The following is a 19,279-nucleotide window of genomic DNA, read 5'->3' as shown; positions in this document are numbered from 1 at the left end:
AGGTTTTAGTTCTTTCTGTTATAACAGTAATAAAGTTTCCATAACTGAAATTTAGTTGATAGTTTGGTTGGTGTCACATAATATAGAATAGATTCCAGCTTGCTTTGCAATGGATGTATGCAGCTAACAGGACTGAAAGCATTTTTAGTAATGTTTACAGATAGAATTTGAAGACGAGGGCTGGTCGATTTTTTGAATGCAAAATGTTTTAATAAAAAAATCTCCTTTTTGTAATGGAAAATTAGCACCAAAAATGTGGGATTTTTTCCCAAGTTTTCTGGTTTTCAACTGAACTGGAAAAATAACTAGTCTTTTTTAATGTATTTTTTAAAGTTACCCCCTATTCTCTCCTTTTTCCCCTTCCCCTTTTATTGGCAAAATGGAAAAAAGGGTGGGGGGAAAAAAAGGAAAAGGGTAGGGGGGAGAGGAAAAAGGAAGAAAATTACAGTGGGGTTGTGAAATGGGGGTTAAAGGAAAAATTAAACTAAGAGAGCAATGTTTGAAACTGAAAATTTTCAAAGAAAATATTGTTCCATTTCAAAACCTGCAAAATTAAAATGACTTACAAACTCTTGTAGAAAATATTGAAGTCCTTTTAAGTGTACTTCTGCTTTTGACCAGCTCTATTGAGGAAACATTGGGAGCATTTATGTTGAATTATAGATTCAAATTAACGCATTTACAATTTTGTGCCCTTTTACCATTTAAACTGAGGTGGTTTTAAGTGCACTCAATGCACTTATTTCCATTAAATGTACACTGTGTTTTATCTCTATGTATTCAAACTCATTGGTGCTGAATAAACTTCCTCCTTAATAACTTTAAATTGGGAGAACTCCAGTGACCTACATCACATATATAGGTAGTCTTCTGATTAAGGATTTAAGTATTAAATCTGAAATACAATGGGTTTTGGGTTGTTGTTTTTTATGAGAAAACCTAGAGGCAATTATTAGAACAGACCTTGGAACACACAAACATTCATGTTCGCTGTTAGGATATAGATATGCAGGCCTGCCTGTAAAGGCCTATACTTTAAGAATTTAGGTATATGTTTATTATTTAGCTAGTTATAGAGGTATAAAAGAAAGAATCAAGCCCCCTAACATTCACAAATAACTATACCAAGCAGTCTCTTCTTTAATGTGATAGCTCAGAGGGACACTCAAGGATAATAGTCTTTAACATAGAGCTATTCTCAGTGTAGGTCAGTTTTTTGAGCTCTTGCCTTGGCTATTTGGCTTGCCCCTCTCCCCATTCATAAGCTGAAAACCTACAATTTCTATACTGTTTTAAGGTACATAATGGTGAATATCACAGTAATGGTGCTGTACAACCCAGAAAAGCACATGGTGAAATTTTTGACTATCATGTAAACATGTAGCAAGCTGGGTCTTGATTTGTTTTGTTTCATAAATGTTTGTTTTAGTAAGTTAGTTGAAAAGAAAAGATAAGATACACCTGAATTGTTTGAAAATGACAATGGGGTGACAAAGGTGTACGTCAATTTTTACGTTTCAGAATAGTCAACTAAAATAGTGGCTTCCACTTTTGTACAGTGCCTAATGCAATAGGGTCCTAACTTGGTTGCCCTTAAGGTGCTACTGCAACATACATTTCAAATAATGAGTGGTGACTGCATGAAAGGGGTGAAGAACTGGACTAGAAACAAGGCAGAGCATACATATTAATGGACTGGATGGAACACATTCTGTGTAGATTTATATAGTTAATATAGTCCTGTTGGCTCTAATGAATTTTGCTGTGTAAATCATTACAAGATGACCCAGTTTATGTTAACAGTTTGAATGAGAAGGGCTTAACTGACCCTTCTGAAAGCAGATAAAATTTGAGTCTACAGGTATATGCTTTCAAGAAATAAGATTCATCCCAGTGTGAATGATCCCCACAATGCTCTATACACCTCTTCTGCCCTTCAGAGAGGATCTTAAGAGATAAAGGGGGACTGGCACTTTCATCCTAAAGGTGTCAGGTGAAATTGGCAATTATGACTTCTAAGGAATTTGTATATGGTGTGGTGTATTAGTATACTTTGTCTAATATTATTCTTATTTTTGCTAAAAGACCACATTTGTTTTCCTTAGTTGCTGACACCAGATGTCAATCTATTTCATCTGTATTTATAATTATTTTTCATTAGGACGTTCTAGGTGGCATCTGTCAGCTAATCACATGAAAACTGCTGCTGCATAATAAAATTCTTTAATGTTCCAACTCAACCTTGGAGTCAGTTTGCTAATTTTTATATTAGAGAGTTATTGGCTAGAAAATTGTATTTTTTTCCCCCATCAAACTTACAGATTAATGGAATTAAAGCCAGAAAAGGCTATTGTGATTCTCTAGTTTAATCTCCTATATAACACAGGCCGTAGAACTTCCCCAAAATAATTCCTAGGGCGTATCTTTTAGAAAAATATCCAATCTTGATTTTCAAATTGTCAGTGATGGAGAATCCACTGCAACCCCTGGTTAAATTGTTCCAATAGTTAACTGCTCCCACTGTTAAAAAAAATTTCTGCCTTTTTTACAATTTTGAATTTGTCAGGCTTCAGCTTCCAACCATTGGGTCGTGTTATACCTTTCTCTGCTAGATTGAAGAGCACATTATTAAATGTTTGTTCCTCTTGTATAAACTTCAACCAAGTGACCCCTTAATAGTCTCTCTTTTAAACTCTAGATTGAGCTCCTTTAGTCTCACTATAAAGCATGTTTTGTAATCCCTTAATCATTCTCGTGGCTCCTCTCTAAACCCTCTTTCATTTATCCACATCCTTGTTGAATTGTGAACACCAGAACTGGACACAGTATTCCAGCAGCGGTCACACCAGTGCCTAACACTGAGGTAAAATAACCTCTACTCCTACTTGAGATTCCACCATTTATGCAGTCACAGCTTTCACTTTGAACACTTGGAGTTATGGTTTTTCAACCTTTTATCCTTCTGCTAACCCACACTGAATCACTTTTTCTGTTCTGTGATCCCATATTTACTACTTGCAGCCAGTCCTCAGTTACACCTCAGAATCCTGTGTGCCATTTTCCATGAGAACCAGTATAGTGTTTTATGGGTGCATTTGGCACCTGAGGACTGCTTTCAAGTGGTTAAGGAAAACTGGATGAGGAGAGACATTTGCTTGTGGCCACGTTTTTAGAACCGCTCACCTAGATTAATGAACATAGGCCAAATTGAGCCTTGGCATAAGTGGGTGCTACTCCCATTGAAACCAAAATGGAACTGCTCCTACTTAAACCATGGTTTAATTTGGCCCCATGATGGGAGTAGAAAAGGGGACGTTTGAGGTATTTGATCCAGCCCACTTTAATATAGGAATATCAGCAGTTTTGAAAAGGTAAAATTAGTTACTGTATTTTGATATATAATAATCTATAAAAATATTCAGTCTGAACGAGTAGAAAAATAAACCATTGAATCAATGTTACTTACAGCTTCTCAGTGGCTTGTCTGTTTTCGTCTTGATCATGGAGTTAAATTCAATTGTTTTATACTCAAATGAATTCACTGTATTAAATTCAAGGCTTCATAACGCATGTGCAATTCTCATTAAGACCTTTTATCAAGAAAATTTTAGAATCTGGTAATTTCTGTAGGCTAATACAAGTCACTGTTTTGCTGTACCATACCTCTCTTCACAAATGTTTTAGAATACTGCCGTAATCCTTTTGGATTTAGCACATGGATTTTGCAGTAGTGATCACAGCTGCGGTCCTTCCCAGAGGACCTGGCAGTGTTTTGGGGAGAGGAAGAATGCTATGTATGCTTTCAGTAAATTACACAAATTTGAGATGCCATCAGGTTAGCTTGGGCTCAGAATGTTTTCTAAAAACAAGATTTAAAAAAATTGAATTTTTTTCAATTGGATTCAAGTCGTTTTAATTCTAGTATAGGGTAACGGTAGGAGATGTCTGGAGTCCAGCATTCTCCTGGGGTGTCCATAAGCAACACTGCAGCGTTATGTCTGGTGATTGAGAACTGGAGAGTGAAAGTGACTAGTTCACATGCATTGTGCAAGGTGAGAGAAATTAATGAATATTAAAGGTTCACATTTTAAACTACTTCTCGCTCTTATTAGAAATTGAAAGAAATTAAACCTATAAACCTATTAACCTAAATGTTAACGTTCCAAGTGTCTTTGACATAGCTCACAAAGGCAAATAATAAAACTAGTGACTGTTGCTTACCCCAGGAACTACACATCTTTACACAGGCTTTAATCCTTAAGCCTCTCTCTCTCCAAATGCCTTGGCATGGCCTGAAAATCAACAGACCTATTTTTTGTTTTATTTTTTCCAGAACATAGGCTAGATTTTAAAGCTGAGGCCGCCTCATAATGAAGGCTCTACCATCAGCTTCTCCTCTAAATCAAGAGAGATCCAGTTCAGGTTCTTGCGCTGATTGTGGGTGGATCAGTACGGCATGAGAGAGAGACATGGACAGTCCCTCAAGTAGTCAGATTGTAAGACATTTAGGGCTTTTAAAAACCAAATCAGTACCTTAAGCTGGACTAGGAAACTAGCCAGTGCAGAAGATAAAAGTCCATGTCAGTTCCTGTTGGTAAGCACAGCCTGCCAAATAGGCTGCCTCTGGTTCTGCATCAGTTTCAGCCCCCTGGTTGGCTTAAGGTGCATTGCAGAAGCGTACAGTTATATTAGTAGCATTGACCAAGGAATTTTAAAAAATACATATTTCAACATAAAATTGTCTTTAGAAAAGCTAGCCAAAGTGCGTTACTAACAGACAGAGCAGAAGAACTGCTCTAGCCATTCAGGGAAATAACTCATTTATTTCTATGTCTGCTTTCATAAACAAGTTTTGTTAAAATTTCAATAACATCAAGTTAATAGTTTAGACTCGTGAACTAGGACATTCAGCAGTAAGTCTTGCATTTCATGCCCTGATTCTAAAACCACTGTTTTTCACAAATATCTGTGTGAGGGATGAAGCATTGGTTGTAATGCTTAATTGTCCATTGTATGACAACCTAATGAACTTTTCAGTCTAGCTGATTTTGCATATATGACTCAACTCTGCATTGTTTCTTGATAAACTTTGATTCTGACAGTGAGGTGTACAGTTTTATTTGGTAGAATTTCATTTTATATGCACATTGTATATTTTTAATTGCTTCGGCTGGCTTATTTTGTGATTATATTTAGCTATATTATTTTCTCCCATTTTTTGTCTCTCTATCCTATTTCATGTAGAGGTGCTTGAAACAGTGGACTTTGTAGCTCCGAACGAAAGAGTTGTTTTCAGAACCTGTGTGAGAGAGAGAGATTGTGTTGTCTTTCAAATGGTAAGACACCAAGAACAGTTACATTTCTGATATCAAAGTAGATTAATTTTATTGGCACTGTACTGTTTAGATATAGCTAAATGTAGCTCTGTGTCAGATGTTAAGCAGCTCCCAGATTTCTCAACCGGTGTTAATCTTTCTGGACTCTAATTTCACACTGAGTGCATTGCAAGATTTCTAAACTAATTGTATACAAGCATACACAGAATAGGTGACCAATGTGTATATTGTGGGCCACAGATGTAGCTTATTTCTACACCATGTCATCTTAGCTATGTGTTCAAACATACTGGTACCAAAACTAAAATACAGTGAAATGTGATCTTACCATCATTTGTAATTTCATTAAATAGAACTCATAGCTAGACATCATTTGTGTTTTGTAGTTTTAATAACATTTAACATTTTTTTTATCAACATTTTTTGTTGTTCATTCATTCAGTTAACTGGTTCATTTGCATGTGTCAATCCTGTAAATAACAGTGATGTTTAACATTTCACAATGCCATACAAGTCACAGAAGAAAGAAGAACATTGTTCCCGCCCCAGATAATACAAGTTTTAGACAACCCAAGCAACATTTGGTGGGCAAGGATTACAGAGCTACAGTTACACAGGTCTCAGTTTAGGCATATCTGTGTCATGGTGGTTCAGCTAAGATTTGCACATTTAGAAGAAAAAAGGGACAATATTTATTGTGAATATAATGTTTTTATTAGATTAAAACAAATTCAGTTTTGACTTTTAAAATGCAGGACAACGTGTGGCCCTGATCCTGCAAAGATTTAAGTACATTCTTAACTTCACACACTATGCTGGCTTCAGATTTGTCTTTAACTGACTAATTTTGCTACTGAGTAGTGGATCTCTGTCATATTATACATATACCCACTCTAAAAAGTGTATAAAATATGTATATCTACACGAGGGGTGGCCAACCTGTGGGTCCGGAGCCACATGCGGCTCTTCAGAAGTTAATATGTGGCTTCTTGTGTAGGCACCGACTCCGGGGCTGGAGCTACAGATGCCAACTTTCCAATGTGCCAGGGGGTGCTCACTGCTCAACCCCTGGCTCTGCCACAGGCCCTGCCCCCACTCCACCCCTTCCTGCCCCCTGCCCTGAGCCTTGAGTGCCCTCGCTCCTCCCCCTCCTCCCCAGAGCCTCATGCACACCACGAAACAGCTGATCAGGAGTTGCGGGGAGGGAGGGAGAGGTGCTGATCGGCGAGGCTGCCGGTGGGTGGGAGGCACTGGGAGCGGGATTGGGGAGCTGATGGGGGGCTGCTGACTTATTACTGTGACTCTTTGGCAAAGTACATTGGTAAATTCTGGCTCCATTTCAGGCTCAGGTTGGCCACCCCGATCTACACAAAAGCATTTATTATAAAACAGAATCAAGTGAACAAATATTAATTTTATCCTTTTTGCCCCACAGGGATCAGCAGATGCTGAGAGAGCCTTGGCTGTAGCCAAGCTTGTGTAAGTTCTCATAGAATCTTACCTGAAAATAATTTCTTTCCCTGTGGCTTGCTGGGGTGTAATTTAATTTGTAAAGACTAGTTTTCAGTTTTATCCAAATGCAGCTATCATTTGAAACCAGGCATTGATGCAGTTTGATGTATTTTTTTTATTTGTATTAGTAGTAGTAGTGGTAGGTAGGTAGTTAGTTAGTTAGTTATAAGTCTTCAAGGGGAAATTAATATTTTTAGAGGTCAGAAGTAAGGTATGAGAGTCCTGTGTGATTAGCAGAGCTACTAGGGTAAACAAAAGTTCGACTAAGCGTTGAAGCAACTGCTCAGCAAGTTGCAGCAGATTTCGCCATCTAGAAAGATCAGTGGGGGAACAGCATGAACAGGCTGTACTCCTGCTCCCATTAGCAGTAATGATTTTTTTTCAAGGCAGTAGCTGCTCAAGCAATTACTTTTCATGCTAGTGACTGCTGTGCAACTTTGTAATAGGCATGCCAGGTCTCTGTCCTCAGCGTGTTTTTTTTTGTGATGCTGCACACCTGCTGATAAAGCCCTATTGACCAATTTCTTGTGTTATTTGTGATTTTAAAGCTCTCAACTGGATGTGTGTTAAACAGAAGAAAAACAGTAGAAGTTTTGCTTCAGTGGTGAGGAATATAACTTTTAAACCCACATAAAATCACCTGAGAAATCATGAGAAATTTTTCTTATTTATTTTTTAAAAATGATATAAAACAATATTTTGCAGGGTATGAATTTGTAGGGAGAACATCCTAACTATGTTTGTTCCCTAAGAGTCAGTAAGAGTCTTTGAATTCTTCCATAAGGGCAAATGAAATTCTTATATACGTATTGAAGTGGTTTTGGAGACCACTGTATAAATATACACAAAATTTAAACTAGTGAGGAGATAAAAGAAAAGATTCAGAGGTTTGGAAAAAATCTCCAAACTTCAAATTCTCATTTAAACCTCTTGGGGATGGAAAACTCACTTAAGCAGGCTCTCTGGCAAGATGCTTTTTTCCTTTTCTAGTCTGAAATATTTGTGGGGATTTTTTGTTCTTTTCTTTTCAGAGAGAATGATGTAGCTGGGATTGATATCAACATGGGCTGTCCAAAAGAATATTCTACGAAGGCAGGTTGATTTTAATCCCTTTAAATATTCTCTTTTCCTGCTTACAGGCACAGGATGCAACACATGTTCTGCTTTTCTGGTTCTGGCAAGTTATTTGATTTTCTCTGTTCTGAATGTTCAATTATTTATAGTTGCAATGAGTCATTCTATTCTTGGCTGCAACTGTGATCTCTTAACATTCAGAAATAAGGGCAACTGTATTTGTCCAGACCATTAGAATCATCAGGCCAGCCATTTTATTGTTGCTCCCTTTTCCCTGATCTGTTGTCAAAATTTGGGGCCTTGCAGGCTATTTTAAATTAGCAGGAGAATGAAATTCAGGTATTTCTTAGGTGCAATCCTGCTTTTTTACAAAAAATGTACATGCAGTCATCTTTCCCTGAACACAGTAGGAACAAAGAGGAGGCAGTTTCCTTGAACAGAATTTCAAGTCTCTTTCCAACCAGTATTCTGCTCAAAAAGAATTTCTCTCTCGGCTTTCTCCTAGGGCCATGTTAAAAGTGCTTCTCTCGCTGTCTGCTGGCTTACCTGCTATGGTGCCCCTACCCTCCTCCACTGCAATTCAATCAATCCCCCTGTTTCTATTATCACTAAACAAAAGGGAATTTCGTTGCTCCCTCACTTAGGCTGAATGAAAGGCTGCCAGAATGCTCTCCAGCATGGCATCATAATTGGAAGGTTCTTTTCAGCTTAAACAATATTTCATCTTTAGGGATGCCGTGGCTTCAGAAAGCTGCACGTGGTGGCTGTTCATCAGGCCAACCTATTGACAGGAATAATTAGCTTGTTGTATGAACAGAAAAGCAGGGAAGCTTTGCTCCAAGTAGATATAATGCTTCTGGGGATAGGGGACAGAGGTGTTAAGTGACCCCTGATTTCAGTGCATCTCAGTTCTCTATTGGAGGGTTACAAAACCCAAAATCTTAGCCTTCTGGTTATCGTTGTTGGCTAAAGAAATTTAGTTTGGTATTTCAACTTCCTTTAAGTGAAATATATTGGGATTTTGGATCAGTTCTATTGTAGCAGGGTGATGCAAAAGAGTCTGACTTGCAGCATCCTTTAACTAGATATCAGAATTAGCATTAACATTGATTGGTATTTTAATTGCTGTTATCACTGTCAGTTATAAAAGAAAAAACTAATATTTATTCCACTCTTAACATGAAAAAGGAACACCTCAAAATGCTTCATATAAAAATTATTTTATTAAATAAAGAGATAGCAAAGAGAATTAATACTGTCTTTCTCAGAACCAAAAATCTATTTTATTGAGGAGGAAAATTTCATGTTTATATTTACAGCTCATTAATATTAAATAAATACCAAATATTCATTAGTACCAAATGATGCTGATTAGTTAAATCACACAAATAATCTTTAACAATAAAATGATTGCTAAATAACCAGTTAACTGGAAATCAATGATATTTTAAAGACAGTAAAACCACAACATTTGAATAGAATGATCAATTTCATTAAAATATAATTCTTGATCAGTTCCTATTGTCCATATGACATTTTCATATGCTAATCTATTTATGGTTATTTATAACAGGGTAATGTTTATCCTGTGGAATTATATCAAGGACAGAAGTAACAAAAAAGTTTAAATATAGATTATATATTTTGGGTCTGAAAATCAGATTTTGATACCTTTGAGCAGTTTGTAGCTGAATTGTGAACAGTATTCTTTCTGCTATAAAATTGCAAATAAATGGGGATAATCATAATTTTTAGGATACACATGTTAACGTATTTCAGAACAAAATTGGTACGTCTCTTTACAAGAGAAGAATAGATAAAATATTTTTTGTACACGATAGTGGTTTTCATTTTGAAACTATAATAAGAAATTTACCATCATCTTCAATTGTTGAATTAAATGAATATGTTGTAATCAGAGAGAATGTTTTAAGATTGATTGGTTACACAGACGGCTGGTAATAATGCCTATAGTCATGGTTTTCTAATGCTTTCTAATTGTAAGACTGTTTTCAGTTGGAAATTTAAGGTTGAAATGTTCTATGCTGGTCATCTGCCTCAACCAGAATATTTTTGGAAAGTTCTATCGAAAAAGATTCAGCTATTTCCAAGAACAAAGTTAGGAGGAAGTGTTTTGCTAATATTAAAAAAAAAACAGCCTACCCAAAAAAACCACCCCAAACCAACCCAATTTGTTGAGAAGCATTAGTTCCATGCTTGGAACAGAGACTTAAAATTTGGCAGGGGTCACTTTGGGATCCCCATGATCATTCACCCAAAATTGGCAAAGTTATAAACCTCCGAAAATCACCATTTGCACATGTTTAGTAGGGGTTTGTTAGTACCTGGCAACAAAATTTTCTGAACATTGTGTCTGCAGGGCCTGAGCAGTAGTTTGCCTGCAGTCGCTCTTCCTGGCTGCTGTGATCCCAGTCCCCAGATCTGAAGGCACAGATGCTCCCTACTGTGTTCTGAATGCTTTCCTGCTGTTGCCCAAGCAGGATGGAGAAGGAATCAGCCTTATTTAAATGCAGGGTGAAACTGGAGTAGAAGGGGAAATGGGGATGAACAGGGCTGGAGAGACTATAAGTTCCGAAATACTCTCTTTCAGAACTGAGCCCAGAATTCCAGAGTGCCAACATTACTCTCTTGTTTAGCAGATAGCTGTGAAGCACGCTGGAAAAGTTCGTAACTCCTCCCCTTCTAGTGGGTAGCCACATATAACAACCTACTATTAAGGTGCCAGTTGCTCCAATAGCTCAAGTAATAGAGCTCTGTACTGTGAATCTAAAAGTCCCAGCCCTGCTTATGATCTCTGTGAGATGACTGACATGGTTCCACATGATGGAATTTGCTTTTTTTCAATTTTCCTTTTTTAAAAACTGAATTTTTAAAGTTTGTAATTTCCTGTGGTACGAGACCATTTAGCCCACTCAAAAGTTAGGAAATTGCAAACTTCAGGTTGCTTGTGCAACCTTAATTTGGCTCCCTTGTTCGTGTGTTATTGGCAATCTTTTAATTACATAATCTGTATTGGTCTATTCCATGGTAATTGTAAGATCGTTCTTTAAATATACAGGTGTCGTTTGAAGAGTATCAGCAAGATATTTTAATTTTGCTGGGGACTTATTTAGGTTTTGCACCATTTTCAGGTAATGGATATGTGATTTTGGGTGATTGTATGTTGGAAGGGGAAGGTTGTTGTGGAGTTGTGGGGTCTGAATTCCTGTAGGTATAAAAAAATTTCAGTGTCATCAACTTAAGGTGAGATTTTAAACCAATTTAGTGAAACCAGCACAAAAGACTATATGAACATAGACAAATCTTGTGTGCTTTGGATATTTTGACCCCGATCCAGCAAAATACATAAGCATATTCTTAATTTAAGCATTTTGCAAGTTTGCTCTTATATTTTACTGAAAGGACATGGTCTTGAAGGGAGGCTAGTATGGATATTTAATGTTGCTTAACTGGTGATTTCCTTGATTTTTAGTGGTGGCATGCCCAGGAAACTTAACTTTTTTAAAATGTAGGAATATATGTCACTGAATATAAAAGAATTCTGTAAATTATGATCTGCAATATTGACTACTACATTTTAAATAGAATTTTAGTTAAATCAACCTTACAAAACATAGTTTCCCACTTTCCTGAGGCAAATAAATTCCTTGATGGATGAGTATAATATTTTCCTCCTTGGCATAGTAAAGATGAGTGGCTCAGATTTAGATCGAGGCAAGTAAACTTTAATGACAGTTTTGTAAGCCTGAGTTTATGTAACTGGTTAGTTTTAATAAATATGTTGGGAATGAACAAATCAAAACACTACCCCTACACATGCAACATTAAAATAATCCTAAATCTTCTAAGGTTAATTTGCATTAAATTAAATTTTTAACTTTTTGACATTTCTAAACCAGCTGAAGTATAAATAGAGCTTTTAACAGGCCATGTTGCTCCACTTTAATGTCAGGTACACAAGCAGAAGAAAATGCAGAAATGTTGCAGCGATTGTCATAGCAAAGAGCTGAAGCTCACACAAAATGACTTATGACTTCATTCCAGAGAGAGAGAGAGAGAGCCTGGTTACAGTGTTAAAACACTATATCCTGCTGTCCTTAATGCTGTTGGCATAGTTAATAAACCTCCTGTGAGATGTAGCTTTCAGGCTTCATCTTGCAGAGACTGAAAAGACAAAGCAGCTTCACAGGTAATAATTAAACATTGTCATTCTGTATAGTTTATATTAGAATGTGGAGTATTTTACCATATGATTATTATAATGTTGGGATAAGTGAGTGTTAAATCTGGACTTAACCTGCTGATCAGTGTTCATTTAGCTAGAGCCATATTAAAAAAACCCTTAACTATTTTCATCTAAAAGCTTAAGACCAGTTTCTGTGGTATTTTATTATAGCTAACCTGTGAATAGTCTTAGAAAGCTGTTTGAAATCAGACCTTCTAGTATTCCAGCTGGTTTGAAAACATTGCCAGTAAAGTGGGGAATAATAAAAATGCCAAGGCTCACATTGCCAAACATGTCCCTGTAATGTGTATTGATATTGCACAGACTCTGTTTTGCGGTGCAGGCAGAGCTCTTTTTTCTATTTTTCAAGCAACAGGAATAGGATACTTATGTCTGAAAGGACTCCTGTTTTCTGGAACATTTCTTTTTGTCAGACTGTTTGAAAAGGAAAGGTGTTTGTTTTAGGCCGCATGACCTTAGCGAGATGGAAGAAAGGTAGAGTTGTGCTGTGCAATAGGTCTGTTTTATAGTAGATGAACCAAAGAAACATAGTGACCTTCTGCAGGGGATATTAATGGGTAATAGTGTTTTTTCCCATGCCGAAAATTGTGTTAGCTGTGGACACTGATGACTTAAGGAACATAAGAACATAGAAGTTGCTTTGAAATAAGGCATCTTAACTTAAACACTCCAGTTAGTCCCTTATCTAGGGTCTGACCGTGGTGAATATCATATGACTCAGAAGACTGTGCAAGAAAACTTACAGTGTAAAACTATAGAGTATCCAGTTCCTAGGAAAAGTTTCTTCTTAACCCCTTTTGGTCACTTGTTGGCTTATCCATTGAAGCATGAGAGTTTATATCCCTTCTAAAAGTGTGTTTTATCTATTGTAACTATGGATAGTCTCATCTTTATAAATGTCTAATCCTTTTGTTTGAATTCTGCTAAACTCTTGGCTTCGACAATAGATTGTGACAATGAGGTGCACCAGTAAATTATGTATTCTCCAAACAAATACTTGCTTTTATTATTTTTAAACTTGTTGCATTTTAATTTCATTGACTGTTCCCTTGCTCTTGTATTGTGAGAGGGTAGATCAGAACCTCTCTATACCATACACTATTTTGTGTGCCTTCCTTTTGTTCATCTTCTCCCTAAACTAAACAGTCCTAATCTTTTCTATGTCTCTGTTTTCATCACCAGTCTCTATTGCCCAATCCTCCCACTCCCACCTCCGCCCATTCCTGCTGAGTTTTTGAAATAAGGTGGTATTTTCTCAGCACAGTATTTTGGGCCATGGTGCATCATTGAGTTACAAAATGGCATTATAATATTATCAGTGTTGTTTTCTTTTACTTAATATTTTCTTCTGTATCTTAACAAGAACTGGGTAGAAAGTGTTTCTCTGAAAAACTTGCATATCTTTCTAATCAGGATGAAAGGACAAAAATATTAAAAATTTTGCAGGAGGGAAATACTGAAGAAAATTATTTTCAGAAGATGCAAAAAGAAATTTTTTGGCATGTTCCCTGACAGCTTGTCACAGTGGACAGGCAAGACAGCAGGAAAACAACCAGAAACCTGCCTGGTTTCTGGAGGAAGTTTTGCCGCAATCAGTGTGTTCCTGGTTTTGATTTCAGTGAATCTGCTTTTTCTGACAGAAAAGTATTCCATCCAAAAATTTCCAAACTGATCTAATGTTAACACTTACAGCTAGCTGATTGGGTGTCTGTGTGTATGTAGACAGGGTGATCGAGGAAGAACATCCAAATTAGAGGAGTGGAAAGTTATATTTTAAAAATAGTAGTAGTTGTTTTGTGCTGCCACTTCCTTTTGTGTAGGTACATAGTATGGCAGACTGTATTGGGACCATTGACATTTAGGGCTCATCAATCAATTGAATGGTGCTAGGGAGAACATATGAATGAAATTTATCATCTAATAGGAAGAAACAAAGCAATTCGTGCTTACATGAAAACATTTTTCTTGTATGGGAGGATTTAGTTTTGCTGTAGTTTCCCGTTGGGCAAGATGCTTCTTACAAAATGAAGAAAGTGTTGATTTTTTTTAATGTTTTCCAGTCTGTAATTTATTCTATTGCCATGTGTTTCCCCAGGGAGGTATGGGAGCAGCGCTGCTGTCTGATCCTGACAAAATTGAGTGTGTAAGTATCCAGTTTGTTGGTTTTATTGTGCCTAGGAAAATATGGTGCTTATGTACAATAATTGAGTAATTCTTGAGCTGCTGGATTTATTGGAGTGAGAGAGAATTGTGTGAAAAGCAGATATGGGAGAGTAAGGGATGGAATAATGTCTAAAGTTTTGCAGGTTCAAATGAAATCTACTTAGATTATACTGCTGGTTTAGTTTCCTTTATAGCCACAGGAACAACAATATTGCTGCTGACTTCCTTTTCAATTTTTAAACTTGCACCTTTTGGTGCTGTAGTTGGATTTTCTGTTTTTCTGGTCATTGACAACCTTTTATTTTTAGTTTAATTCTAGCACAAAGCACAGCAAACACTTTACAACAGTATGACACAGTCCCTGCCCCTGAGTAGCTTTACAATGTTTAGTTTTCAATGGCCTACACGTTGGGAGAGCTCTGCAAGAACTCTTTTATATAGCCTTAAGATTTGGCTCAATGAGGAGTAGTGGGAAAACTGAGTATATTCAAGTGAAAATATAACATTCCTTAAATGTCAGACAAATTGCTTCTATATGATAGCAATCAACCTTAGCTGATGTGTTTAAACTATAGTTCCACATGCCAACAAAAAGTTACAAATTACCTTTTGAGCAGTGACATTGAATGGCCTTGTTCGGCTCTCCATGTGGCTTTTGTCAGGTAAGGGTCTGGGCAGTGGACTCCTCTTTTCCTCTGCCTCAGGCAAAACGTTTAGAATGTAAATCACAGGAGTACACACTGAGCAAATTATTTGGTATGAAGAAAGGGTGCTGTTGGGATCCCTCCTGAAAGTCAGAGTGTAGTTCCCTTCTATCCAGTAGTTAGTTAGGAGTGGGGTGACAGACAGGAAACGGGCGGTGGAGTAGAAGGGAGCTTTCTCAAGCAAGTGTATGGCTCCATTCAAGGCAAGAGTTAGGAGAATTAAGTACACTGGGGCTATCCCTTTCTCTTCCAGCAGTCAGAGGAAGCAGAGCAAGGGGACTGATCTGAAAGCACCTTAAGAAGGAGATCAGTATCCTTATCCCCATTTTGCAAAGTGGGACACCGAGGCACAGAGCGGTGACGTGTCATGGCAGAGCTGGGAATAGTACAGAGATCTGAGTTCCAGTTCAGTGCTCTACCCACTGGGGGAATGTGGAAAAGACCGGAGTGGGAGAGGTTGCAGTAGGTAAGGCATGAGATGAAGTTTTACACTCATGGACTTTAAGGCCAGAAGGGACCATCATGATCATCTAGTTTGACCTCCTGCGCATTGCAGGCCACAGAACTCATCCCCACGCACTCCTGTAAGAGACCCATAACCTGAAGTCCTCAAGTTATGATTTAAAGACATCAAGTTACAGAGAATCCACCAAAGGTTTTAACAGTGGTAATAGAGAGAATGTGGAGATGAAACTGTCAGGATTTAGTGATTAGTACTTTTGTGTGTAAGGGAGATGAGACCTCAGTCTAAAGAGTTTAATCTCACACAACCAAAAATATGTTGTCCTTATATGGCCAATAATTTTGTCTCTATCTGAGTCAGAGCACTCTTCTTGACAGAGAAGATGCAAGTTTATGGAAGCAATCTTCATAGGCTGATAAAAATGTTGTCTATTTACTGAAAGGCAGATGGGTTGATTGCTTCTAAAGTGTGTTGCAAGAAGTTCTTCTACTTTTATTGCTATTGGGTGTCTTCAGTTTAGACACACAGGTTACCTTTTAATGTGTAGTGTAAAAACATTTTTCTCATGTTGGGTGACTGAAGGGATGACTTAGTAGCAGCTTGCCATTGCCATTTAAAATTATAACCTTTGCACCTGTTATCCTCAGTATATGCAATCAGTACTTCTTACCAGGTATTTGAATTAAATCTGTTCCTCAATATTTGACCTTGATCCAAAGGCTGGCCTAGATAGCTCCCACCCTGTTGTTATGGAGGTTTGACCTAAGGACAATGGACTTCAAAAAAAGCAGACTTGAACAAACCCAGGGAGCTGGTGGGTAAAGTCCCGTGAGAAGAAAATTAAAGGGAAAAAGGAGTTCAGGAGAGCTGGCAGTTTCTCAAGGAGACGATATTAGAGGCACAGCTGCAAACTATCCCAATGCAATAGATAGGAAGAACAGTAAAGGCCAATATGGCTCCATAAGTAGTGCTTTAATGACCTGAAAATTAGAAAGGAATCCTACAAAAAGTACAAAAGAATAGCACAAGCATGTAGTGGAAAAAATCAAAGGCTAAGGCACAAAGTGTGTTACACCTCGGAAGGGACATAAAAGGCAATAAGATGAGACTTTTTAAAATACGTTAGGAGTAAAAGAGAGACGAACAAAAACATAGGTTTTCTGTTTACTGGGAAGGAGAGCTAATAATTGATGATATCACGAAGGCTGAAGTTTTTAATGCCTCTTTTGCTTCAGTCTTCACTAGAAGGATTAATGGTGACCAGATACTAATATTAAAAAGGGAGAAGGAACTCAAGCCAAAATAAGGGAAGAACAGGATAAAGAATATTTAGGTAAGTTAGATGTATTCAAGTTAGCAGGGCTTGATGAAATTCATCCTAGTGTACTTAAGGAACTAGCTGAAGCAATCTCGGAACTGTTAGCTTTTACTTTTGAGAACTCATGGAGGATGAGTGAAGTTCCAGAAGACTGAAGAAGGGCAAACACAGTACCTATCTTTTAAAAGAGGGACAAAGAGGACCCGAGGAATTATTGACCAGTCAGCCTAACTGTGATACCTGGAACGATACTGGGACAAATTATTAAACAATGAATTTGTAAGCATCTAGAGGATAATACAATTATTAGGAATAGCCAGCATGGATTTTTCAAGAGCAAATCATGCCAAACCAACCTAATTTCCTTCTTTGGCAGGGTTACTGGTCTAGTGAATAAGTTCAAGTAGTAAATGTGATATATTTTGTTTTTAGTAAGGCTTTTGACACAGTCCCACATGACATTCTCAAAAGCAAACTAGGGAAATGTGGTCTAGATGAAATTACTATAAGGTGGGTGCACAACTGGCATATAAACTTTAACTAAATAAATGTATTGTAAAAAGCAACATTCCATATAGGGACCTTTATATATTTTTCTTTTGAGAAGTGTTTAAATGTCTTTATATGTTCAATAGAGCAAGATTTACTCATGTTGCTTCTGTAATAGTATTTATCCCCTCCTTTGTTTAGATTCTGAGTACCTTGGTTAAAGGAATTTGTAAACCAGTGACCTGCAAAATCCGAATCTTGCCTTCGGTAAGAATCTGTTTTATAATGCTTTGTTCCAGTTAATGTTAACCCTTGGAACCAGATTAGAATACCATAGACATTACAATGAAATTTTAACTGATTTTACCCCAGTGGATTAAGAGATACAGAAACATGTACTTTTATTCTGAAATAAGAGTGTCCACACATTGACACAATAGGACAATTCCACTGGTAGATAAGCCCAACGTAACTGACAGTGAATTTCTTAGAGAGGTAAGATGGTTGCAGTAATATCTTTTATTGGACCAACTTCAGTTGGTGAGAGATACAAGCTATCAACCTTACACAGAGCTGCTCTTTAGGTCTAGGTAATGTACTCAGTGTCACAGTAAATACAAAGTGGAACAGATTGTTTAGCATAAGTAGTTAACACATATTTCAAGGGACCATTCATGGTGAAGAATTTTGCTGACTCAGCCTTAAAGAATTTTTTCACAACAATGAAGATGCCACAATTACCACATCCCCACCGACAGTCATAAGAAAAAAAAAAATCACCTGACTGGACACCCCACAGCGGACCACCACACTCTTACTCATTACATTGATTGCTTCCGGAAAAAAATTGACAAGGATATCCTTAACATACATCACATCCGTCACAATCTTTCCACTGCTGAGAGGACAGCTGTACAGTCTCTGAAACTCAACCACCAGATAGTGATTAAACCAGCAGACAAAAGGTTCACCATCGTAGTCCTCCATTGTGATGCGTTCTTTAGCAAGGCCAACCAGCAACTGTCTGACTCTCCACCTACTATCAAGAACTCAAAGTAGACCCCACACCACAGTTTACCCAGGAATTTAAGGATGTCATCAAATCCTTCCTCAAACAATTCCGAGAGAAACTCTACAACCTCATCCCCATGATCCCAACTCAGGGGATCTTCTCTGTTTTTCCCAAGATACACAAACAAGGAAACCCAGACAGATCCATCTCATCTGGCCCTGGCACTCTTACTAAAGAAATATCGAGACTCATAGAAACCATCCTCAAACTACTCGCCACACAAAGTGCCGGCTTCCTCCAAGATACTACTGACTTTCTCCACAAACTCCACAGCATTAACAATCTCACTCAGAACACTGTCCTTGATGATGCAGTTGGTTACAATTTACTTTTTAGTCACTAATTTATTTTGTGTAGAATAGAGTTTTTAAGCTCCAATAGTCAATTTGTCTTCCCTTTGGTAATTGCATCTGGTTATTTTGCAAATTACTGCCTAATTATGTGCATAGTTATTATGACTGCACATGCAAGTTGAATGTATGTATATATGGACAAATGTGTAACTAGTTGTGTAAAAATATCTGATGTGCAATCAGTGATTGCATGCACAGATTAGGCCTGTACACATTCTTTAAAATCATGCGTACACTGATTTTACTTTAATACTTTTTATCTTCAACAATCTTCATAGATTCCAAGGCCAGAAGGGACCATTTTGATGATCTAGTCTGACCTCTTGTGTAGCACAGGCCATAGAACTTCCCCCAAAATAATTCCTAGAGCATATTGTTGAGAACAACACCCAATCTTGATTTTAAAATTATCAGTGATGGAGAATCCACCAGAACCCTTGGTATGTTGTGTGACGGGTTAGATCACAGAAACCCCCTTGGGGCTGCCAACTGATGTGCCAAGACTACTTCTCCCCCTGCTTTCCCTGC

The 19,279-nt window shown here is 37.4% G+C and overlaps 1 protein-coding gene across 3 annotated transcripts in view; it reads left to right on the top strand.

The window, feature by feature from the left end:
- DUS2 (dihydrouridine synthase 2) overlaps positions 1-19,279 on the top strand; it is a 54,529-nt gene that overhangs the window by 14,881 nt on the left and 20,369 nt on the right. For all 3 annotated transcript variants that reach the window (XM_073307574.2, XM_073307575.2, XM_073307577.2), the window contains 5 exons: positions 5,245-5,336; positions 6,772-6,815; positions 7,880-7,944; positions 14,289-14,332; positions 17,528-17,593. In XM_073307574.2, coding sequence (XP_073163675.1) covers positions 5,245-5,336; positions 6,772-6,815; positions 7,880-7,944; positions 14,289-14,332; positions 17,528-17,593 — 311 coding nt within the window. The remainder of the gene's footprint in view (positions 1-5,244; positions 5,337-6,771; positions 6,816-7,879; positions 7,945-14,288; positions 14,333-17,527; positions 17,594-19,279) is intronic.

Source organism: Lepidochelys kempii, chromosome 12 (assembly GCF_965140285.1).
Source record: "Lepidochelys kempii isolate rLepKem1 chromosome 12, rLepKem1.hap1, whole genome shotgun sequence".
NCBI lineage: Eukaryota > Metazoa > Chordata > Testudines > Cheloniidae > Lepidochelys > Lepidochelys kempii.
This window is presented reverse-complemented; position numbering and strand designations above follow the sequence as displayed.